The sequence below is a fragment of the Enhydra lutris genome, unplaced genomic scaffold, assembly GCF_002288905.1.
Source record: "Enhydra lutris kenyoni isolate GAN:26980312 unplaced genomic scaffold, ASM228890v2 scaffoldscaffold64, whole genome shotgun sequence".
In the NCBI taxonomy this organism is placed as follows: domain Eukaryota; kingdom Metazoa; phylum Chordata; class Mammalia; order Carnivora; family Mustelidae; genus Enhydra; species Enhydra lutris.
The window spans coordinates 4,575,560-4,600,659 of record NW_019154148.1 but is presented as its reverse complement, the minus strand read 5'-3'; the positions used below and the strand labels follow the sequence as shown (position 1 = coordinate 4,600,659).

Below are 25,100 nucleotides of genomic sequence, written 5' to 3'. Positions count from 1 at the left end.
GTGTTCTCCTCTAGGATTTTGATGGATTCTTGTCTCACACTGAGGTCTTTCGTCCGTTTTGAGTTTATTTTTGTGTATGGTGTAGGAGAATGGTCGAGTTTCATTCTTCTGCATGTGGCTGTCCAATTTTCCCAGCACCATGTTTTGAAGAGATTGTCTTTTTTCTATTGATTATTTTTTCCTGCTTTGTTGAAGATGAGTTGACCCTAGATTTGAGGGTCCATTTCTGGGCTCTCTATTCTGTTCAGTTGATCTGTGTGTCTGTTTTTGTGCCAGTACCATGCTGTCTTGGTGATCACAGCTTTGTAATAGAGCTTGAAATCAGGCAATGTGATCCCCCCAGCTTTGTTTTTCTTTTTCATCATTTCCTTGGCAATTCGGGTTCTTCTTATGTGCTTGCTTGTTTCCATATATCTTCATGGGTAAAATGTCTGTTCAGATCTTTTGCTTGTTATTTTCACACTATGACAGATAAGGAAGTTCCATGATAGTAATTTAAAGGACAGTCTCAGGTGTAAATCCCAGCACACAGAATGTATGGGAATGCTTTTGTTCTAGGTTGTTAAAATGTGGGGAGGGTGTTTGTTTTCTTTCTGTTGAGTTTTTGAGTTCTTTATATATTCGGGGCGTGTTTCCTTTCTCCAACGGGGTTTGGAGATACTTTCTCCTTGTCCATAGGTTTTCATTTTCTTAGCAGTGGCTTTTGCAGAATAAAGTCTTTTAATTTTGATGAAGTTTGACTTCTCAATTAATTTCTTTTATCACTCCTGCTTTTGGTTTTGTATCTAAGAATTTGTAGCCTAATGCAGTGTCAAAAAGATTTTCTCTTTGTTTTCTTCTTTTTTATAGGTTTATGTTTTACATTATAAGATCCATTTTGAGTTAATTTGGTGTAAGGTGCAGATTAAATTTCCTTTTTTCTGCATATAGTTGCTCATTTTAGATGTTCATTTATACACATGCAGTATAATTTATTGATAACATCCTTTTGTCTCTGAATTGCCTTGGCCTCTTTGTCAAAAATCATTTGATGTATTTGTGTTAGTCTTTCTCTGGACTTTTGTGTTTGGTTCCATTGATCTCTTTGTCTATGCCAATATCATACTGCTTTAATTACTCTAGCTTTGTAGTAAGCCTTCACATCAGGAGCTGTAAGTCTGCTAACTTTGGGTTTTTTCATAATTGTTTTGCATATTCTAGTTTCTTTGACTTTTCATATAAATTTGAAAAGCAAGTTTTCTAGATCTACAAAAAAATCCAGCTGGGAGTTTGATGGAAATTATGTTTAATGTATAGATCACTTTGGGGAAAAATGGCTTCTTAGCCATATTGAGTATAACTCTCCGTGTATTTAGGTTCTCTTCAATTTTTTATATCAGTTTTGTTCATTTTTCAGCGTACAGATACTGCACATACTTTGTTAGACTTGTGCCTAAGTAGTTCTTGTTTTTGGAGTTGTTGTAAATGGTAGTATTTTTAAGATTCTGGTTTTTAGTTGTTTATTGCTAGTATGTAGAAACACAATGATTTTTGTATATTGACCTTGTATTCTGTAACCTTGATAAACTCATTAATTAGTTATAGCTGTTTTTTTTTTTTTTGTGGGTTCCTTGTGATTTTCTTTATAGATAGTTATGTTGTCCATGAATAGAGACAGTTCATTTCTTCTTTTCCAGTCTGTTCAGCTTTTGTTTGTTTTGTTCAGCTTTTTATTTTTTTTTTTGCCCTATTACATTAAGTAGGACTTTTAATATTATGTTAAGTAGAACTTGCAAGCCTAAACATCCTGCCTTGTTGCCAGTATTTAATTAATTAGTTAATTTTTTAGAAGATTTTATTTATTTTATTTTGAGAGAGAGAACAAGTGAGCGAGAGAGCACGAGCAGGGTTAGGGGCAGAGGGGGAGAGAGAGAGAGGAGCAGACTCCCTGCTGGACAGGGAACCCAGTAGTTTATTTTTGTATTTATTTCCCTTGCCTGAAGAAATACAACTAAAAAAAAAATGTTGCTATGGCTGATGTCAAAGAAATTTACTGGCTATGATTCCTTCGGAAATTTTTTGATTTTATGTTTCACACTGAGGTCTTTAATGCATTTTTGTGTACGGTCTGAGAAAGTGGTCCAGTTTCATTCTTTCCCGTGTCGCTGTCCAGCTTGCTTGGTGCCATGTATCAAAGACACTGTCTATTCCCCATTGTCTGTTCTTGCCTCCTTTGTCATAGATTCATTGACCATACAAGTGTGGGTTGCTTTCTGTGCTCTCTGTTCTGTTCCGTTGATCTCTGTGTCTGGTTTTTTGCCAGTACCATACTGTTTTGGTTACCACAGCTTTGCAGTATATCTTGAAATCTGGAAGTGTGATACCTCCAGCTTTGTTCTTCTTTCCTAAGATCATAGCAAACATTTCTTGTGTTTATTGTGGCCAGATACTCGACTAAGTAAGTGCTTTGCATCTTGTCACACCTTTTAATAGTTAGAGTTTGTGTTGAAACTAAAATTGAGGCTTGGAAGGATTAAATAACTGGTTCAGGATCATGCATCTGAGCAGGTGGCGGAGCTGAGATTTGACACAGTCGTCACACTCCGGCTCCATCATACGGTGTTTCCACCGAGGTATTCGCTGCCACAGTTTTCCTATGTCAGGCACAATGTTTCTGTGCCATTGTGGTTTACATAGTTCTGTGTGTATGTATGATATCCTTGAAAAGGAAGAAAGTAAACCCTTATAAAATATAACTTTATCAGGGTTTCGTACGTAGCAGAGCAGCTCCCTCACTGCGATCTATTGAAAGTCAGCCCTCGACACAAGGGTTTGTAAAAAAAAAAAAAATAAATAAAATAGGGACGCCTGGGTGGCTCAGTTGGTTAAGCAGCTGCCTTCGGCTCAGGTCATGATCCCAGCGTCCTGGGATCGAGTCCCGCATCGGGCTCCTTGCTCGGCAGGGAGCCTGCTTCTCCCTCTGCCTCTGCCTGCCATTCTGTCTGCCTGTGCTCGCTCTCTCTCCCTCTCTGACAAATAAATAAAATCTTTAAAAAAAATAAAATAAAAAAAAAATAAAACAAATAAGAAAAAAACAAAACAAAACAAAACAAATATATATAACTTTACCACCTCCCCCCAGTTGGTCTGTGGTGAAACTGACAGGAGAATCAGATCTGTTTCTGAAGCCTGTTCCTTTTTAGTCATGCTGCCTTCAGCAGCTCAAGGGCTCTGTTCCTTTTTGGCTCTGATAACTATTTAGGCTGTATGTGAAAATAGAGCCCGTCATTCAAATTCCAACAGAAATATATGGCAGAGACTTCCTAGGTAATGAACCAAAGCTGTATTTACAACAACTGTGTTTTGGGTAATTTAGGGGCTCACTTGCCTGAAATCCCTATGCAGTTCTTGCATGGGGACATTTCTGGGTAATAATTCCAAATTCAAAGAGTCAGATTCAATTAAGTAATATGTTAAAAACCTTAGGTGTGTATTTTTAATTTCATTTTTAAAAACACCCCTTTTCATCTTTTGCTGTTTAGGTCCAGTAAGTGGGAGGCTGATTGAAAACTAATCTTAATGGCAGCTTTTTGCCCAATATGATTGAGGGGATTATAAAATTTTATCCCATCTCACTTTTTTTAAAAAATGTACTTTATCTTAATCTTTTTGGAGACTTGAGACTGAAATGTCGCCACCACTTATTTGCGTTTTGTTTTCTTCCCTCTAATCAGCATTGCCTGCACCCTCCTAAGACGGCTTTCTCTTCATTTTTGTTATAATGCCTGTGTGATGACATTTAAGTTGTGAATTTCCCTTTGGACAGAACTTAAATCCTGTATTCAGTTTTACTCCTCTGACATTCTGTTTAGAGTTCTCTTAAATGTATTCCTCCTCTACTAAATGTAAAAACTTACATTTCAGATATTATTGACTTAATTTGTCTATTTTCTGAGATCTTAATGTGCCAGGAGCTGGGATTTGACACAAGTAATCACACTCACACTCCTAAGCCGTTAAGCTGTAACACCTAGGTGTTAGCTATGTGATTTTTTTCTGTGTCCTGTGATATTATGGAATATTTTTATTTAATGATATAATTTTCCTCCCCAAATAATTTTACATTCCAAATTAACTCTGCTCCTCTGTAACAGATGTGATGATGAGAAATAGATGTGAGACATATTTTAAGCACGAGTAGCCTGCTCCTTTTTAAAAAATGCATTTATATGTTTGTTAGGGAGTTTTAAAATACACATTTGACACTTAAATTTGCTCGAAGTAGGTTTAACGTGAATTTCTCCTATTAAGAGTGTTCTTAACTTTACCAATTACATGGCAAACTTATTCACAATATTTACTTATTTCATTGTACACTCCAGTGAAATCTCATCATATCTTCTTGCAGGTTCTTGAGAAATCTCCATTTAAAAATGGGTAGCTAATGTTTCTAAGATCATAAAGTTCCTCTGACAGTCCTCAACATATATCCCCGTTAAGCTTTTATAGTCCAATTTATTGTTAAGTGTTGTTGAATATGTTTTTTTATATAGAGTATAAGAAAGTAGGCATTTGGATTTGATATTTATAAAATTTACTGTATTATTTTGCCTTAGCATTTTCTTTAATATCCATATTACTTCATTTCTATGGATGGATGAATAGCTTTATGTAAAGAGGGCAGGAAAAGCATACTTCATGAAGCTGAATCTTGAAAGACAATGTATGGACCATGTATTTGAACACTTCTTATAGGTTTAAATACTTCTTTTTTTTTTTTTTTTAAGATTTTATTTATTTATTTGACAGACAGAGATCACAAGTAGGCAGAGAGAGAGAGGAGGAAGCAGGCTCCCCACTGAGCAGAGAGCCCGATGCAGGGCTCAATCCCAGGACCCTGAGATCATGACCTGAGCCGAAGGCAGAGGCTTTAACCCACTGAGCCACCCAGCCACCCCGGTTTAAATACTTAACATTATCATCTGCACTTATAGGAAAGGTATTTTGTTATAATTATAGTCCACATACAAGCTGAATTTCTGCCTGTTGTTACTTTAGTTGTTAGCATGTTATGAATCAAGTGAAAGGCGTATTTTTCCCATGTGCTGGGATTGACTGAGTAAATGTTTGTGAGGTTTAAAAGCTGCTAGACTTAGTTACTGCTTTTTATTGAAATACAATTTACCTGTAGTAAAATGCCCAGATTTTAAGAGTCCGGTTTATGAGTTCAGAAATTATATACACCCATTTCATCACTATCCATAACAAATTAAGGAAAATTACCATCATCTGGAAAATGCCCAGTGTTGATTCGTCCATTCTTGCCCTCACTTTCTGTCACCATAGATTGGCTTTGTCTGTTCTTGGAGTCAGTGTAAATGGACTCGAATGTGTCTGACTCATATCTTCTAACATAATGTTTGGAATTCATTCATGTTACTTGTAGCCTTTATTTATTTATTTATTATTTTATTTTTTTGTCACTGAGTAGTAGTTCATCCTATAAAAATATCACTGTTTGTTTATCCATATTCCTGTTGATGGACCTTTGGGTTGTTTCCAGTTTCTGGCTATTGTGAATAAGGCTGTTGTGAACATTTATGTACAAGTCTTTTTGTGGATATGTATTTTAATTTTTCTTGGGTCAGTACCACAGAATGGGTTTGCTGACCTGTCCAGAGAAATCTGAGGCTTTCTCTTTGAGCAACCCATCTTCATGGATTGGGGAAACACATTTAAATGTCAATCTGTCGCCTTGTGTGGTTCTTGTCATAAATGAGTTGAATTCCCTTAACTTCTAGCTGCTTTTAGTCATCCTCCAATACTTTCAAATCATTGTTTTTAAGATATTTTGTCTAGAGGTGCCTGGGTGGCCCAGTTGGTTAAGCGTCTGGATCTTGATTTTGGCTCAGGTCGTGATATCAGGGTTGTAGATCAAGCCCCACGTGGGGCTCTGTGCTGAGCAGCAGGATTCTCTCTCTCTGGCCCTCTGCCTCTCCCCCACTCTCTAAAAAATAATAAAAAAATAAAATATTTTGTCTAGTTGTTATAATTTTTACTTGTAAGGAGGGTAATGTGGTATAAATGGTTTCCTACCATTATCAGATTAAGAACTCTAAAAGTGATTTTTTAAAATTCTAAATCTTATTCTATCCCTCCTTTGCTCCAAATCCACCAAAGGCTTTCCATGAGTTTTACAATAGAAATTAAATTTCTTGTGATTGCTTTTAAGGTTCTTCAAGATCTATAACCCCCTCAGTTCGCTACCTTATCTCATTGACCTTCACCTCTTAACGTCCTTCACCTGCCTGACTTTGGTCACATCCAGTCTCTTTACTTCAGAAGCTCTTCTCCTGGAGGTCTGTTCCCTTTTCCAGCTATTTGTTCTAATGTCACATTTGTCGTTGAGTCTTACCCTGATCATCATAGTGGAAAGGGCCCTCAGGTCTATGGTACTTTCTTACTTTACTTTTTTTTTAACATAACATTCATTCCCATCTGGCACGTTACATATTTTATTTATTTTTTTAAATTTTCTGTCTCTTACTGAACCCTAAGCTCCGCAAGAGCATTTGTTCACTATTGTATTTCCATTACTTTAAATAGCCCTTGGAGGATAGTGGGTTCTTAATAAATAGTTGTTGAATGAGTAATTGCACAATATGTCTGCTTTACAAATTGTGCTCTTTTCAAGTGCAGTTTATTAGGTTTTCTTATAATGAAGGATATTTGTACTTATTGGTGGAGAAAGAACAAACAAGAAGGGATTGTGGATTATACCTTTTTTATTTCCTAGTTTGTTTGTTTTTTTTAAAGAATTTACTGATTTATTTAGAGAATGGGAGAGCATGGGTGGGGAAGGGGCAGAGGTAGAAGAAGAGAGAGAATCTCAAGCAGACTCCACACTGAGTGTGGAGTCTGTCATGGGGCTCGATCTCGTGACCCTGAGATCATGACCTGAGCTGAAACCGGGAGTCAGACACTTAACTGACTGAGCCACCCAGGAGCCCCTATTTCCCAGTATTCTTTTTTTTTTTTTAAGTTTATTTATTTATTTTAAGTAATCTGTACCTCCAGCATGGGGCTTGAGCTCATGATCCCAAGATCAAGAGTTGTACGCTCTTTTGACTGAGTCAGCTGGGCACCCCTCCCAGTACTCTTTTGTGTTTTCACTTTGTGAAACCTTTTGTGGTTCATTTTTTTTTTTCATGACTCTTGAATTTTGCTGGAATCCTTGACTCAACCATTTAAATTTTTTCCATTTTCAAAGGGGAAATAGAGAAAGAATGGCTTTAGCTTGAAATGGAGATTCTCCAGGAAAACAAGGTGATGTCATTAGCTGTATTACAAGCAATCAATTTAAATAGCTTTAGATCTAAGAGACCCTTAATCAGTCTTATTTGAAGCAGAAATGTGTTCTCTGTTTTATAAATAATTGCCTAAAACCAGAACCATTAACAAATTAAATAAAGATTATACTAATGCCAGAAATTGTACTGTTAGCAAAATTAGTCTTATTATGTGCATAGTACTCAAAGATTGTTAAATTGAGTTGATGTACTTTTTCAGAGTGTTGCCAATTGTGAGAGCATTAGTTGAATGACATTTCAGTGTCCTCAAACTTGTGCTGTCATTTTCTAGGCAGTGGGGGCCAATAGTTTGAAGGATGGTTCACTGATGATTTCCCTCATCACTTTCCAGCTTGGATGTGAAGACCATAATTAGGTATTCTGGCCATGTTGGTGAGTCAAGGCATGTAACGAAGTTCCATGCCACCCTTGCAGTGAGACGAGGTTGACTTCAGTGGCATCTGAACTTAAGGATATAGGTTAGGGGGTATCCCTAAGTTGCGATATTTGTAATAAAGCATTTGTACCTCTTATTATGATTTGGTGTAGCATCAGCATTAAAGAAGGGCTTTGGTTTAGTCACTTTTGGATTTTTGATGTCTTCTGAAGATCACCTAACATGTAACTCTTTGCAGTATGATTTATGCAGTGTGTTTTGTCAAGGTGGGCCATTACCCAGGTGCAGGGTAACGCCAGTATTAATTCAGGACATTTATTTGCATCTTTATGATAAGTGGTTGTATACTCATATTTGTGTCATATTGTCTAATAGTCATCTCTGAGGTCCTGGCATTGTCTTCATGTACTTAGAGATGTCACAACTGAGGCTTCTTTCTGTAGGATGCAAGTGGTTGTACGGTTTGGTCCTTGAGGCTTATTGTCCCCTGTTCTTGCAATGACTAGAGGATGACAGAGAGTGGTGGGAATGGGCAGCTGGATGTGTGCTCCCGTTGCATGTACACATTCTTTGGTCACAACCTTTAGTATACGTATCTTTTAAACATAATGTTACTACATTATAATTTACATAGTGTAAACTGCTTCCTTTTAAATTGTACAGTTTGAGGAATTTTGATAACATGTGCGCTCAGGAGATCACTCCCGTCATCAAAACACAGAGCATTTTCATCACCTTCTAAAGTTCCCTCAAGCCTGTTGGACATCCCTCTCTCCCCTAACCCTGGCCTGAGGAAACCACTGATGTTTGGGCTGTTTCTGGTTTTTGGCTGTTTTGAATAAATCTGTTAATACTCCTGTTTACATTGTTATATGGGCATATCTCTTCTTTTTAAGATATTTATTTATTTGAGAGAGAGAGTACATAAGCATGGGGAGTGGGAGAGGGAGAAGCAGACACTACCACTCCCTGCCCCCACCATGTGGGGCTCAATCCCAGGACCCTGAGATCATGACCTGAGCTGAAGGCAGACGCTTAACCCACTGAGTCACCCAGGGGCCCCGGACATATCTTTTCATTTGTCTTGGAAGAATACTTAGTGGTGGATTGATTGGGCAGCTATAATAACCAAACAGTTTTCCAAACCAATTTTACTAGTTTACATTCCAACCTGTCATTTTTTTTCACATATTGGTCAACACTTGGTATTGCCAATCTTTTAAATTTTAGTCCTTCTAATAGGTGTAAGGATCGTGAACATTAAAGATGTTGAGTATCTTTATATGTGTTTTTTGGCCATTTGTGTATCTTTTGTGAATGATCTGTTCAAATCTTTGCCCCCCCCCCTTTTTTTTGTATAGATTTCTTTGTCTTACTCTTATTGAGTGATAAGAATTCTTGATACAGTTTGGATACAAGTCCTTTGTCGGTGTATTTATTGTGAATATATTATCACCCGGTGGCTTGCCTTTCCTTTTTCTTAATGGTGACATTTGAAGAACAGAATTTCTAATTTTGGTGAAATCCAGTTTACAATTTTTTCTTTTATGATTAATGCTTTTAATGTTCTATCTTATATCTTTGCCTATCCCAGGATGACAAGGATGTTCTTTTGTGTTTTTTTTTCTAGAAGTTTGATGGTTTCAGCACTTACATTTAGGTCTGTGATGCATTTTGAGTTCATTTCTGTGTTGCTGTTAGGAAGGGGTTGCTGTATGTTTTCTTTCTGTTGAGATAGCTAGTTGTTCCAGGATCATTTACCTTGGCATCTTTGTCAGAGTCAATTGATAGGTCTGTATTTCTGTTCTTTTGCCAATGGTGCATTATCTTTATTGCCGTGGCTTTATAATAAATCTTGAAGTTAGGTAGTGTAGTTTTTCCAAATTTAAAAAAAAAAAGAGAGAGAGAAAACTGCTTTGCCTCTTTTAGGTCATTTCCATTCCATTTAAATTTTAGAATCACCTTGTTAATTTATAGAGAAAGTGCCTGCTGGGAATTGTGTTGGATTGCCCTAAATCTGTAGATCACTTTTGGTGGAGCTGACATTTTAACAATATTAAGACTTTCAATTCATGAACATGGTATATCTCCATATACTGGTACTTTCTTTAATTTATTCCAGTAACTTTTGTAGTTTTTCAGGGACCAGGATTTACACAGATTTTGTTAAAATGTATCCCTGTACTGTAGACTGAATGTTTGTATCTTCTGACAACTTGTAAGTTGAAATTTAATCTTCAAGGCAATGATATTAGGAGGTGGGGCCTTTGGGAGGTGATAGTTCATGGGGGCAGATCCCTACTATTTGGGATTAATGCCCTTATAAAAGAAACCAGAGAGAGCTGCTTTACCTCCTTCTGCCATCTGAGAACACGGAGAAGTCAGCAGCCCTCAAGCCACGGTGGTGGCACACTGATCTTGGAGTTGGAGCCTCCAGAACTGTGAGAAGTATTTATTATTATTAAGCTATGTAGTCTGCTGTATTTTGTCATAGCAGCTGGAACAGACCATGACACTATGCATTAGCATGATTTTGGTTGCTATACAAATGGGATTGCGTTTTTTAATATTTTCTAGGTGTTTCTGTTATCTTGAATTACTGTTGATTTTTTACAATAATGTTGTGTGCCATAACTTTCCTAAAATCATGCACTAGTTTCTGAGCTTTTTAGTAGATTACTTCGGATTTTCTACATACATGATGACATGTTACATCAAAATTGTTTTTGTACATACTTGTCTTCATCACTAGACTTGGAATTTTGAGGACGGAGATTATAAATTATTCATTTTTGATTGTCACCAGAACCTAAGATGGTATAAAAGGCAGATCCATACTTCCTGATTTTTCTTCTTTCTGGATGCCTTTTGTAGTCATGTTTGCTACTTTCTCCTCATTTGCACAATTTTGCATAGTGCCAGGACTCGCTTCCCTGGCACTTTCATCTTCCCTGGCCGTTTCATCTAGTTGTCAGGGTTTAAATGCTAGCTTATGAAATTTTTTTTCTCTAGCCTGGGCCTGCCTACTTGATAAGTTTATTGGATGTCTGATAGGCATCTCAGACTTAACATTAAAAAAATAAATAACCTGATCCTTGGATCTTCCTCTTGAAACTATTACTGTAGTTTTTTTTCCATCTCAGTTAATGGTAACTATGTTTTGTTTTTGTTTTTCTCCATTTGCACAAGCTGTCTTTTTATCATTTTGCCATTGCTATTTAAAAATGAATAGAAAACCAGGATGAAAGTCGGATTCTCTTGATAAGAAGTGGAGGTTTCTTAAAGTTAATGGAATCATTAGTATCCTGAAAGCACCAAGTTTTTTCTCAAATTGAATGCTTGTGTTTGGGCTGCTAAATATGTACATAATATTTAAGAAAACCACATAGATAAAATGCTGGAAATTGAAGATTTGTCTTAATCCTAAAATATTGTTATTAGCCATCAGATGAGAGGACTTAACTTTGTTATGTTTTGAGCTTTAGGTTCTCCCTCTGGTTAGGACAAAAGTAGGGAACCACTTGCATTTCTTCTGTTAAATTACTTTGTAATTTAATCACCATTTATAATGTTTTTCTACTTGCAAATTCATTCTAAGTTCCATAGGAGACGTTTTAAGAATGCAGCATTGTAAATTGTCCACAACCACCTTAAAAATGGGGAATAAAATTTGAAATTTCCTAGAGAGCCTCCAAATGGTAGACTGTGTAACATTTTGCTAATTTGATTAATGAATCTTTTTGAGCTGATAATAAGTACCTTCTTCATAGTTGTTAGCATTTTTCTTTCCAAAGAAGGTAAATAACTGAGGGATAATAATCTGTATACTCTTACTGGTATATAGAATGTTTCCAGTGAAATGTACTCCTTAATTGGTACTGTCAATTTGGATTTTTGTGTCCTTTGGCCTCTGTTACCTGGGGAGGTAAATCTCCATACATTATAATGGAAAAAGTGGAAACTTCTCTGTTTTAGACAAATGTAGAAATTACTCTGGCTCTGTCATTTTAAATAAAGATTAATTGCATATACATACATATACCCATGCTATTACTGAAGGATCATGAATAGGACCTTTTATATATTCAGAAATTGATTTTCCCAGCAGGTATTGCTTTCTTGGTGATACATATTTATAATGAGAAGTGCTTCAAAGAAGCTAACCTTATTAAACATATTACATTGAATTGAGAAATTCCCTTTTACCCTGTGTGAAAAGATGTGGAAGAAGTTCTTTATCTCATGCTTTATTTTTATCCATGTAATTTTGGGAAACAAAGAATATGGAAAAACCACTTAGAATTATAGAGACCTCGTAGAGCAGTAGGTTTTCTTTAAATGCCATAATATTGTACCTAAGAATGAGGTGTAAATGTGAATTTAGCAGAATTTCCATAATTATGTACATTTATTAATCATCTTTCTCCTCTTCTCCATGCTGTTCCTCTTTAAAGTGAACTAGCCTTTTGATAATGATAGATATACATGCAGTAGGAAGAAGTAATACAGAAAGAGCCCATGTACCCTTCACCCAGTTCACCCCAGTGAACTTGCTTGATATTAGTGTACTTGCTTAAATATAGTGCAACATCACAAGCAGGACAGTAACATTCCTACAATCAAGATACAGGATGTTTTCATTACCACAAGGTTCCCTCATGTTACCTTTTTTTTTTTTTTTTTCTTTTTTCCTTTGGTCTCAGGTTACCTTTTAGGGCCATACCCACTTTTCTCTTATGCCCACCCCACACCATTTAGGCAATCATTAATTTCTTCTGTATTTCTATAGTTTTTGTGATTTCAAGAAGTGTAATATAAATGGAATCATATAGTATGCAATCTTCTGGGCTTGACTTTTTTTTCCATTTACCATAATTCTTTGGGTATTCATTCTGATTGTTAGAAGGTTTGCTTTGTTTTGTTGAGAGAGAGAGAGGTGGAGGAAGGGATTGAAAGAGAGTGGGGAGAGAGAATCACAAGCGAACTCCTCCCTGAGTGCAGAACCCAACACGGGGCTTGATCTCAAGACCCTGAGATCATGACCTGAGCTGAAATCAAGAGTCAGATGCTTAACCATTTGAACCACCCAAGCTCCCCTCTGGTTGTTAGAGGTATTAAATGTTCATTCCTTTTTATTGCTGTGTAGTATTCCCTGGCATATATATAAAACAGATTAATTAAGTACTTAGCTTTTGAAAGATAGGAGTTGTTTTCACTTTTATGGTTAAAAATGAAGTTGCCATGGATATTTATGTTTAGGTTTTTGCATGAACGTAAGTAATTACTTCTCTAGCATAAATACTCACGAGTGCAGTTTCCTGGTGGTATGGTAGTTATATGGTTAGTTTCATAAGAAACTCTCAAACAGTTTTCCAGAGTGCTATATTATTTGCATTCTCATCAGCAGTGTATGAAGGATCTACTTCCTCGGCATCCTTTCCAGCATTTGGAGTTGTCACTGTTTTTTATTGTGATCGTTTTGTTAGGTGTGCAGTGATGGCTCATTGTGGCTTTAATTTGCATTTCTTGGATAACTAATGACGTTGAACATTTTTTTCTTGTATTTATTTTGCCATCTGTATATCCTCTTCAGGGAGATGTCTCTAGGCTGTTTGCACATTTTCTAATTGGATTCCTTTTTTTTTTTTTAATAAACTATTAAGTTTTGAGAGTTGTTTTTATATTTTAGAGACTTATCCTTTCAGATATGTGGTTTGCAAATGTTTTCTACTAGTCTGTAGTTTGACTTCTCATAGGGCCGATTGCAGAGCAAACATTTTTCATTTTGTTGAAGACCAAATGATCAGTTTTTCTTGGAATGGATTTTGTTTTTAGTGTCATGTCTCAGAACTTTTTCACCTGCCTTAGACCATTTAAGCACTCTTGGCTTAGTTGTTTTTTTTTTTTTCCTAAGACGTTTGTAGTTTTATATTTTTTATTTATGTCTGTGATCTCCCACCACCTTAAAAAAAAAAAAGATTATTTATTTATTTATTTGTTTGTTAGAGAGTGAGACAGCATGAGCATGGGGTAGGGTAGGGAGAGATGCAGACTACACGCTGCATAGGGAGCCTGATGTGGGACTCACTCCCAAGACCCTGGCATCATGACGTGAGCAGAAGGCAGACACTTAACTGATTGAGCCGCCTGGGCGCCCCCATGATCCCTTTTGCAGTAATTTTTACATGATGTATGTCTTGGTTGAGGTTAATTATTTTGCCTGTAGTTCTTGAGGTCTTAGATCATGGATTTAAGATTTTTCTTCTTCACATTTAAGTATTTGGTGCTTTAAATTTTCTTCTCAGCATTGCTTCAGCTGTAGCCCACAAATTTTGATACATTGTGTTTTTTATTTTCAAGTAGTTCAGTGTATATTTGGGATTTCCTTGAGACTCTGTGATTATTTAGAAGTGTGATGTTTAGTTTCCAAGTGTTTGGAAATTTTCCACTTTTTGTTACTGATTTCTAGTTTAGTACTATTGTGGTCAGAAAACACATCCTGTATGATTTCAATATTTTTATTTGTTAAGGCATATGTTTTATGGGCCAGAATGTGGTCTATCTTGGTATATGTTTTTGAGTGTTTGAAAAGAATATGTATTCTGCTATTGTTGAATGAAGTGTTCTATAAATATGAGTTAGATTCTTTTGGTTGATTATGTTGAATTCTTTATAAGCTTGCTGATTTTCTGTCAAGTTATTCTATCAGTTGTTGAGAAACAAGTTTTGAAGTCTCTAACTTTAGTTGTGGATTTGTGTAGTTCTTTTAGTTCTATCAATTTTTGCTTGACATATATTGCAGGTCCAAGACCTTTAGCATTGTTATGTCTTGGTGTATTGGTCCTTTTATTGTTATTGAATGTCCTTCCCTGTCTTGGATAATTTTATAGCCCTTCCTGCTTTGTTTTGATTAATGTTTGCATGATACATCTTTTTCCATCATTGAACTTTCAAACTGCCCATGTCGGTATCTTCAAAGTGTTTTTCCCAAGACAGCTTGTAGTTGTGTCATTTTTAAAAATTTAGATCAGGGCACCTGGGTGGCTCAGTGGGTTAAGCCGCTGCCTTCGGCTCAGGTCATGATCTCAGGGTCCTGGGATCGGGTCCCGCGTCGGGCTCTCTGCTCAGCAGGGAGCCTGCTTCCCTCTCTCTCTCTCTCTGCCTGCCTCTCCGTCTACTTGTGATCTCTCTCTGTCAAATAAATAATAAAATAAAATCTTTAAAAAAAAATAAAAAATAAAAATTTAGATCACATTGGCCTATAGCATTATATCCATTTCAGGTGTGTAATGATTCAGTATTTATATATCTTGTGAAGTAATCACTACTGTAAGTCTAGTTAATGTCCATCACCACACATAGTTAGCAGTTGTGTTTCTGTGATGAGAGCTTTTAAGGTAACACTTTCTTAGCTACTTTCAAATATGATACAATAGTATTAACTGTAGTCACCATGCTGTACATTATATCTCCAAGATCTATTTATTTGTTACCTGCAAGTTTGTACTTTTTGATGACCTTCATTCATTTCACCCACCTGCCTCCCCCCCATGGCCCTCTACATCTGTCAACTCGTCTTTTCTTTGTAGCAGTGGGTTGGTGGTAGTTGGTTTTTTAGATTCCACATATAAGTGAGGTCATACGGTGTGTATTTTTGAGTTTGACTTATTTCAGTTTATATAATGACCTCAGAGCTTACCTATGTTGTTGCAAATGGCAGGATTTTCTTCTTTTTTTGTGGTGGAATAATACTCCTCTGTGTGTGTGTGTGTCTCATTTTCTTTAGCCATTCATTGCTCTGTGGACACGTAGGTTGTTTACACATCTTGGCTATTGTAAGTATAGCTGCAGTGAACTTGGGGTTATGGGTATCTTCTTGAGTCAGTGGTCTCAGATACATAGCCACTTTTAAATAATCACTGAGTCTGATTGCTGGATCATATGGAGTACTATTTTTAATTTTTTGAGGAACTCCATATTGCTTTCTGTAGCAGCTGCACCAGTTTACATTCTCATCAGCAGTATACAAAGGTTCCCTTTTCTCCACATCCTCACCAACACTTGTTATTTCTTGTGTTTTTGATAGTCATTCCACAAGGTGTGAGATGACATCTCACTGTGGTTTTGACTTGTATTTCCCCGATGATTACTGATGTCGAATGCCTGTACATGAATGTGTTGGCCATATGTATGTCTTCTTTGGAAAGATATCTGCTTACACATCTGTTCATTTTTAAAACATGTTGTTTATTTTTTTTGCAGTTGAGTTTTATGAGTTTTTTAATATATTTTGGATATTAACCCCTTATCAGATATATGATTTGCAAATATTTTCTCCCATTTGGTGGGTTGTGTTTTCATTTTGTTGAAGGTTTCTTTTGCTGTGCGTAAGATTTTTGGTTTTAGTCCCACTAGTATATTTTTGTTTGTGTTACATTTGTTTTTGGTGTCAAATCCAAAAATTCCTCACCAAGAGTGATGTCAAGGAGTTTACCTTTATGTTTTCTTCTAGGTTTCAGGTCTTATGTTCAAGTCTTTAATTTATTTTGTGTGTGGTGTTAAGATAGTGTTATGCTTTCATTCTTTTGAATGGGCTGTTCAGTTTTCTCAACGTTGTTTATTGAAGAGATTGGACTTTCTCCATTGTATATTTTTGGTTTCTTTGTTGTAAATTAATGACCATGTATATATGGTCCACATATATTTGGACTTGTTTCTGGACTTTCTTTTGTGTTCCATTGATCTATATGTTTGCTTCTATGCCAATACCATGTTTCGATTACTCTAACTTTGTGATGGAGTTTGACATCAGGAAGCATGTTGCCTCCAGCTTTGTTCTTTCTCAGGTTTGCTTTGGCTGTTTGGAGTCTTCTTTGGTTCCATACAAATTTTAGGATTGTTTGTTTCATTTCTGCGAAAAATACCATTGGAATTTTGGTAAGGAATGAAGTGAATTTATAGATTGTTTGGGTAGGAATGAGTATTGGTTCTTTTGATATTGATTCTTTTAATCCACAAGCATGGACTATTTTTCCATATTTTTATGTCTTCATTTCCTTTCATCAGTGTCTTGTGATTTTCAGTGTACAGGTCTTTCACCTCCTTGGTTAAATTTATTCCTAGGTATTTTATTCTTTTGATGCAATCGTAAATGGGATTGTCTTCTTAATTTCTTTCTGCTAGTTCATTATTAGTGTGTAGAATTGTAATAAATTTTTATATGTTGATTTTGTGTCACACAGCTTTCCTGAATTCATTTATTAATTCCAAGGGTTATTTGGTGGAGTTGTTAGGATTTTCTGTATGTAAAATCTTATCATTTGCACTGGCAGTTTTATATGTTCCTTTCTGATCTGGATGCTAATTATTTATTTTTTCTGGCCTAATCGCTCTGGCTAGGACTTCCAGTATTTTGTTGAGTAAAAGTGGCAAGACTGGCCATCCTTGTCTTATTCCTGATCTTAGAGGAAAAATAATCAACATTTCACCATTGAGTATGATGTTAGCTGTGGGCTTGACATATCTAGCCTTTATTATGTTGAGGTATGTTCTCCCTGTACCCAGTCTTTTGAGAGTTGTTTTGTTTTGTTTTTATCATAAATGGATGTTGAATTTTGTCAGATGTTTTTTCTGTATCTATTGAGATGATTATATGATTTTTATCTTTGATTTTCTTAATGTGGTATATAGTGCATTGATTGATTTGTGGGTGTTGAACCATCCTTGTGTCCTTGGAATAAATGCCACTTGATCATGGTGTATGGTCCTTCTAATGTATTATTGAATTTGTTTTGGTAATATTTTGTTGAGGATTTCTGCATCAGTGTTTATCAAGGATATTGGCCTGTAATTTTCTTTTGGTTCCTTTCTTGTGGTTTCTTTGGTTCTTTTCTTGTGGTTCCTTTGTCTGGTTTTTGTATTGATAATATGGGCCTTGTAAAATGAGTTTGGAAGCATTATATCATCTTTTGTTTTTGGGAAGAATTTGGGAAGGACTGGTATGTATTCTTCTGTAAATATTTGGTAGAATTCACCAGTGAAGCCATCTGGTCCTGGACTTTTGTTTGTTGGGAAGTTTTTGATTAGTGATTCAATCTCCTTATTAGGAATTTGTCTGTTCAGATTTTTTGTTTGTTTGCTTGTTTGTTTATTTATTTGTGATTCAACCTTGATAGGTTGTATGTTTCTAGGAATTTTTCTGTTTCTTATAGTGTGTCCAGTTTGTTGGCATGTAATTGTTCATAGTATTCTTTTATGGTCTTTTGTATTTCCGTGGTATTGGTTGTAATGTCTCCTCTTTCATTTCTGATTTTATTTGGTTCTTTTCTCCCCTGCCCCCTTTTTTTGGGTGAATCTAGCTAAAGGTTTGTTAATTTTTGTTTATCTTTTCAAAAAAAAAGCTCAAATCAATGAATCATGGAACACTTGGGGCATCTGGGTGGCTCAGTTGGTTGGGTGTCTGCCTCTGGCTTAGGTCGTGATCCTGGGGTCCTGGGATCGGGCCCCACATCAGGCTCCTTGCTCAATGGGAAGCCTGCTTCTCCCTCTGCCTGCTGCTCCCCCTGCTTGTGTTCTCTCTCACTCTCAGATAAATGAGTAAAATCTTAAAAAAACAAAAACAAAAAAACATACAAACTAATGATGTACTGTATGGTGACTAACATAACATAATTTAAAAAATTAAAAAAAAGGGCGCCTGGGTGGCTCAGTGGGTTAAGCCGCTGCCTTCGGCTCAGGTCATGATCTCAGGGTCCTGGGATCGAGTCCCACATCGGGCTCTCTGCTCAGCAGGGAGCCTGCTTCCCTCTCTCTCTCTGCCTGCCTCTCTGTCTACTTGTGATCTCTGTCTGTCAAATAAATAAATAAATAAATCTTTTAAAAAAAAATTAAAAAAAACCCCACTCAGCTCTTAGTTTGATCTTTTTAAATTATATTTTTAGTTTCTATTTATTTATTTCTAATATTTATTTTTTCCATCTTTTTGCTTACTTTGGGTTTTGTTTGTTCTTTTTCTAGCTGAGGTGTAAAGAAAGTTGAGTTGTTTGAGATCTTTTTTGTTTATCGATGCAGGCATTTATTGATATGACATCATTCTTAGAACTGCTTTTGTGGCATCCGAGAAATTCTGGTATGCTGTATTTTCAATTTAATTTGTTGTGAAATAGTTCTTTTAGTTCTCTTTGATTTCTTCTTTGATGCATGGCTGCTAACATTGCGTTATGTTTTGATTCTCCAAAATCTATATGCTTTTTTTTTCCCTTACAGAGCCCTAAGATAGTTGTCCTTTGTGTTTTGTTGAGAGTTTGTACATATTGTGTGTGGAAAGGTGTTCTTCTTTTTTTCTTTTTTCTTTTTTTTTAGGTGCATAGTCCTTGATACCAGAAGTCACTTTCTTAAATTGGGAACTTCATCGAATTAAGCAGTCAGAAATGGTTAAGAAAAAATTTGTGGAGCAAGTATCTAGCTAAGCTTTACAAATAGGTTTATGTTCTTATATGAAACATTTAGTCAGCTGCTTAATTTTTGTATTTCATTAGAGTAAATAGAGGTGTATAGTTTCTGTAATTAGCCATACGGAAGTGAAATTTCTGCTTATGGTATTTTCTAGTTATAAAGTAAATGGTGGCTTATAGCAATGGAATGTAGATAGTGTTTTCTATTTTAACAGTTACAGCCCTAATTTTATGTGTTTTCATGATTTATTATGATAAATAATAAAATGTTTCATGAATACCTAAGCACATAGTTCCTAAAACTCGTTCAGTATTTCTGAGTAGTATTTTTCTAACTATAGATAGCTGAAATGTTAGTGGTTCAGTGGGTAATGAAATCAGTTTAGAGTGTTTCCAAATAGCATTTTCAAAATGAAACATAATAAAGCTTGTTAAAGAACATGGCTCCAGGTAAAAAATTTTCTGTGGAACTTCGGGATGTGTATATCAGTTTGCAACATAGAAAGTATTTTTTACTGTGTTGTATGGTTTAAACAGTGACTACTCTTTTAGAGCACCTCACTAGTTAAAATCTGGTGTAAAACTTTACATTTTCTTTTTCCATTTAAAAGGGTTAATATAAGGGTGCCTGGGTGGCTCAGTGGGTTAAGCCTCTGCCTTCAGCTCAGGTCATGATCTCGGAGTCCTGGGATCCAGCCCCACATCCGGGCTCTCTGCTCAGCAGGGAGCCTGCTCTTCCCCCCCCCCCCCCCCCCGCCCCCGCCTGCTGCTCTGCCTACTTGTGATCTCTCTCTCTCTCTCTCTGTCAAATAAATAAAATTTTAAAAAATAAAAATAAAAGGGTTAATACAATCATAATTTTGGCTGATTTTGTGTGAGCTTGGAATTGTGGTTTACAAAGCACTTATGAGAATTTAAGCTTATGTTGAGATCATTACATGGAAATATGAGATAGAATGAAGAAGTCATATGTATAATGGATTATTTTAAGTCATTATATTTTGAACTGACATCTTGGTAACATCAAGTAAGAAGTAATGTTAGTGAGATGGGTAAGAACTATCACTTAAACAGTTTGGCTTGGGTTGAAAAACATTAAAAATATCAGTGTCTTATTTTTCTTGTGTTTTATGTTATTTTGATGACATTTAAATCTAGGAGGTTAAGATATAAGGACTCTCAGATTTAAATCTGAGTATGAAATAAGAAAACAAATATTAAAATGGTTCCTGGTATTTTAATATACTATCTGCTGTATACAAGGCAACATTTTATTTTAAATAGAAGCAAATATAGTCGAGCTTATGTAAGTCAAAATGCTATACTAGATTGACTTGTTTTTTGTTTTTTTGTTTTTTTAAAGATTTTATTTATTTATTTGACATACAGAGATCACAAGTACGCAGAGAGGCAGGCAGAGAGTGGAGGAAGCAGGCTCCCTGCTGAGCAGAGAGCTCCATGTGGGGCTCCAACCCAGGACCCTGGGATCATGACCTGAGCCGAAGGCAGAGTCTTTAACCCACTGAGCCACCCAGGCGCCCCTAGACTTACTTGTTTTATATGTAATTAAAATATTGACGACCGTTGGATTTGTTTCTTAGTTATGAGTCACAAAGGAATAATGATTCAATAGTATACTATACAGTTTTCACCTATGCGATGGGATTTTGGTTACTCCTATTTCTATTATTAGTGCCAGTTAGAGACACAGCCAACAATATAATGGTATGTTATAAACAATGTAAGCAATGACTTCTTTATCAGCGTTTCTTTGTTTTTTTTTAAGGACAATTATGTTTTTGAAGTGTATGTGTCACTTATTTTTCCTGATGTTCCTCCATTTTTCTTTTTCTTTTGTTTCTTCATAATCAAATGGAGGTTATGATTTTTTGGCTAGAAAGCTACATCAGTGGTGTTGTGGTCTTTGTAAGGTATCATGGGCAGAGACACGGAATCTTGTGTTGCGCATTTGGGCGATACTGATTTTGACCTCTGGTTAAGATCTTTGTTTTCTTCACTGCATAATGTTTTTCTTTTGTAACTGACAAGTGGGGGTGGGTGGAGACTTCTGTGATTTTTCATTTCAAACCAAACTTTTCTGGACCTAGTATCCATTTAGTATCCACTGATGATTTTTAATTGAATCAATTTCTTAGAGAAGTTTTTATTTTGATTTTTATGTAACTTTAAACTTAGAGAAAAACTGCAATATTAATATAAGAAACTTTTCTATCTTCTTTGTTCCTAATTCGCCAATTGTTTACATTTTACATATTTAAACTGTAAAATGAGTATGAGTCCCTGTCTCAAGCAGTATTGATTTTTTTTGTCTCCTAGTTTTGCTTCAAAGGGTTTGTTTTCTTTTTCTTACTCTGTAGTTGTACAGAATTCTTTTATAATTTTTGTTCTTTCTGCATTCCCTCTTCATTTAAAGTTGCTGAATACTGATCATTTTCTGAGAAATTTTATGTGTGGGGGTGCATATGTGCATCTATACACATATGAACTTAGCAATCCTATTCACCTCTTAAATTGTTCCTTAAAATGGGCATGGGACAAATATTTTTAAATCACAGGGTTGCATAGAAAAGGCTCTAGAGTTAAGGAAGCCAATCCACCAGCTCATTTTGTCATGACTCTTAAAAATTACCTTTCCTTGGGGTGCCAGGGTGGCTCTGTCGTTACGCATCTGGCTCTGGCTCAGGTCATGATCCCAGGGTCCTGGGAACAAACCCCACATGGGGCTCCCCACTTAGCGGGAAGCCTGCTTCTCCCTCTCTGGCTGTCTCTCTCTGTCAAATAAGCAAATAAAATCTTTTAATAAAAAATTACCTTTCCTTGTGAGTATTCTTTGATTCAGTTCAACAGATATAGAGTGTCTGCTGTGCTTAAAAGATACCGTAGAAAGAATCAAGTAGTTAAAATGCCTTAAATTTAAATTTAAATTGAATATACATTAAATTGAATATACATTTTCTTAATTGTTATTACCAATAACTCAGGAAGGTAGATAGTTCAGATAGATTTATTCCCATTTTATATGAAGAAATTGAGGTCTTGAAAGATTGTGACTTAACCCTGGGCCCAGTGAGTGACAGCTAAAGCATGAACCAAATTATAAGCTCAGGGCTCTTGTAAATTCTCCTTTACTCCCTTTATGCAGTGACTAAGGATGCATTAATTTATGCAAATTCCTGGCCACAATGAGGGTATGTTTTAATTCATTCATTTAGTATTTTAAGTGTTTCAAGGGCTGGGATAGGATCAATAAAATAAGATCAAGACAGTATCTTATAGGTTCATATAGTAGCATATGAGTAAGGTGCTTTTCGATTAAGACAGTGACATATCAAAATGCTTGGGTATATGAGAGTGGTTACAGCATGCTTTTTCTTGTTTCATTGGTGGGTCTTTTGAACATGAGTGTTGAAAATAGTGCTGGGCTGGGATTAGAGACTCCCACTTACTGTGATCTGTGAGTAAGATCAGTATGTTCAGGATCCTTACTTAATATGCACCATTAAATTGATGTTTTCCTTACGGGATTGTGGACTTAGTCCATGCAATATCTTCCCTCTTTTTACCATTACCCCTCAAAGGTTCAGTGCCAGAAAGAACAGGACTGTATCTTTATTTTCTCATCACATCCTCTCTTGAATAGATCATACTTTCATTGCTGTCTTTCCAGTTTGGCTCTGACTCACTGCTGTGATTCTAGCTGTTGAACAGTCTTTCAAGTTAGCAGTTAGTATTCTGATTAAGTAAAAATTGTCACGAGGCTGCCATTCTTAGTAGTGTAGCTAGGGCAGTTTTACTAAATCAGTAATTAGGCCCCTTTTGTTAGAGGCATATAACGATTGCATGTCATAGTCCTCCCTAAATATTGATATTTGAGATTTACTGGAAATTCAGTCTGAAACTTTATTATACTTCTAGTTTTGAGTTTAGAGAAACCAAACGTCAATAAAGTGACATTTATACTGTTTTAATATTTTAAAAGAAAACTTAAACTGTTGTAGTCTGTCTTTACTATTTTTGCCTTACTTGATTAAATTTTGCTGTTGTGTTAATAAGTTCAAAGGAAATGTTCTAATTAGTTTCTGTCGTAACTGGGAACCATAATAAGTTAGAGTACTTTGGAAAGTATGATAACACCTGCTCACTAGTAAATATCAATTCTTTGTCTGGCTCTTTTCCAGTCTCACTAACTGTGTCTAAATGTGTGAACCTCTTACCATCTGGGTACTTCAATTTTCTTCTAAATTTAAACAAACAAAAAGTCTTCCCTGTATTCTACCTAATACAGTTTTGAAAGATAATGGGAGGTCATTAAAGTGCTAGCTAAAATCTAACTATTTAAAAATCATTGGCTTTAAATATATACTACCTTAAAATACTAATTTACTACTTAAAAGCCATTGACTCTTTTAGTGTACTTCATTGCTTAGTCTAAGACCTCTATTTTTAAAATACAGTGTATTTGAAGACCAACCTTCTTTGTTGAATTTGACAGGCATGGCACAAGGCCAGTGTGATGAGCCCAAAGGGAGAATTTGCAGAATATGCAGGTTGAAGGAGCCCCAGGACTGACTTTCCATGAAGTCCAGGCTATCTGTGTTCATTCCCATGATGGGAGATTTGCTTCAAGTTGACTGTTGTCTTCCTTCTGTACCATCTGATTTCAGTCTGCACTTGTCTTTTATAGCTCGAGACCGTCGGATGGCAGCTTAACCTTCAGATGGCTCACTCTGCTCAGGCGAAACTGAAGTCTCCTCAGGCTGTATTACAGCTAGGAGTGAGCAATGAAGATTCCAAGGTAAGACATGGTATCTCACTGAAATGGTGTATTCTTTTTACTAGGTCTTGTACTTTATTGTTAGCAGGGTCTTTGCCCTCTGGATTGAAAATTTAAATACATTTAAATTAAATAAGGATTAATGAATTGACCAATCTTTATTTGTGATAGTTTTTGATATCGCATTGGCTTATTGCTTTATTATTCCTTTGAAGAAGTATCTTGTCTTGCAAGGTGCCTTCCTTGCAAGAGCATTTCATAGTATCACCTTTTAAATTCTACAATGGGTAAACTTGGTAATGCCAGATAAAAGTAAGATTTTTAATGATTCAGATACTTGTGGATATTTCTGGGTGTTTTAAGCTGCATATATATGGTAGAGGGAATATTGTTGCCTAACCAACACCTTGATTATGAACATAAAGTGAATTGTATATTTGTGTGTGTGTGTGTGTGTTTGTGGCACTTGTGTGCATGTGTTTAAATCCCAATTCTTGCAAGATAGAATTTGGGACTCGTTTTTTCTTTTTTTTAACTGCTTGGTGATTTCTCCTTTAGTGTTAATTTCAGGAAGCTTAAACATGTTACCAAGTTTAGAGTTGTCATGGAGTTGTTTTTTTTTTTTTTTGTTTTACTGTAGCATATAGAGAAATATATATTTCAGATATAAATAAAAGCTATTTGTTGTATTTTTATTGTAATTAATTATGTTTCTAAGATAGATAAAGGGAAGTAACTTTTTCTCCCTAAATGAAGGAGACTTTGCTTCATTTTAAGACAAAACAGAGGTGATAATGAGGTAGAAAGATCCGAGGAAGGACAGATTACTATGTCTGGATGTGATCAGAGAATGAGGGGAGAATGTTATTGCTTAGAATGCGCATTGAAAGATGGGATACTTATTTGTTGGAACTTTCATGATGTATTATATCATGCACATTTTTGTCTTCCATATTGGTGAGACCAATACCTGGCCCACGTTCCATGTCTACAGAATTTTAGGCAATTGAGTTGGGTCTCACTGCATATAATTAATTGATTCATCGCAGTGTGCCAAAGTATTTCATTTCACACATTTTAAGTTGGTAAATATAATACAGATAATAATATGTAAAATAATATAAATT

At 35.7% G+C, this 25,100-nt stretch overlaps 1 protein-coding gene across 3 annotated transcripts in view; it reads left to right on the top strand.

The window, feature by feature from the left end:
- Positions 1-25,100, top strand: part of LOC111158899 (COMM domain containing 10) — a 192,908-nt gene that overhangs the window by 14,569 nt on the left and 153,239 nt on the right. For all 3 annotated transcript variants that reach the window (XM_022521216.1, XM_022521217.1, XM_022521218.1), the window contains exon 5: positions 23,884-23,994. In XM_022521216.1, coding sequence (XP_022376924.1) covers positions 23,884-23,994 — 111 coding nt within the window. The remainder of the gene's footprint in view (positions 1-23,883; positions 23,995-25,100) is intronic.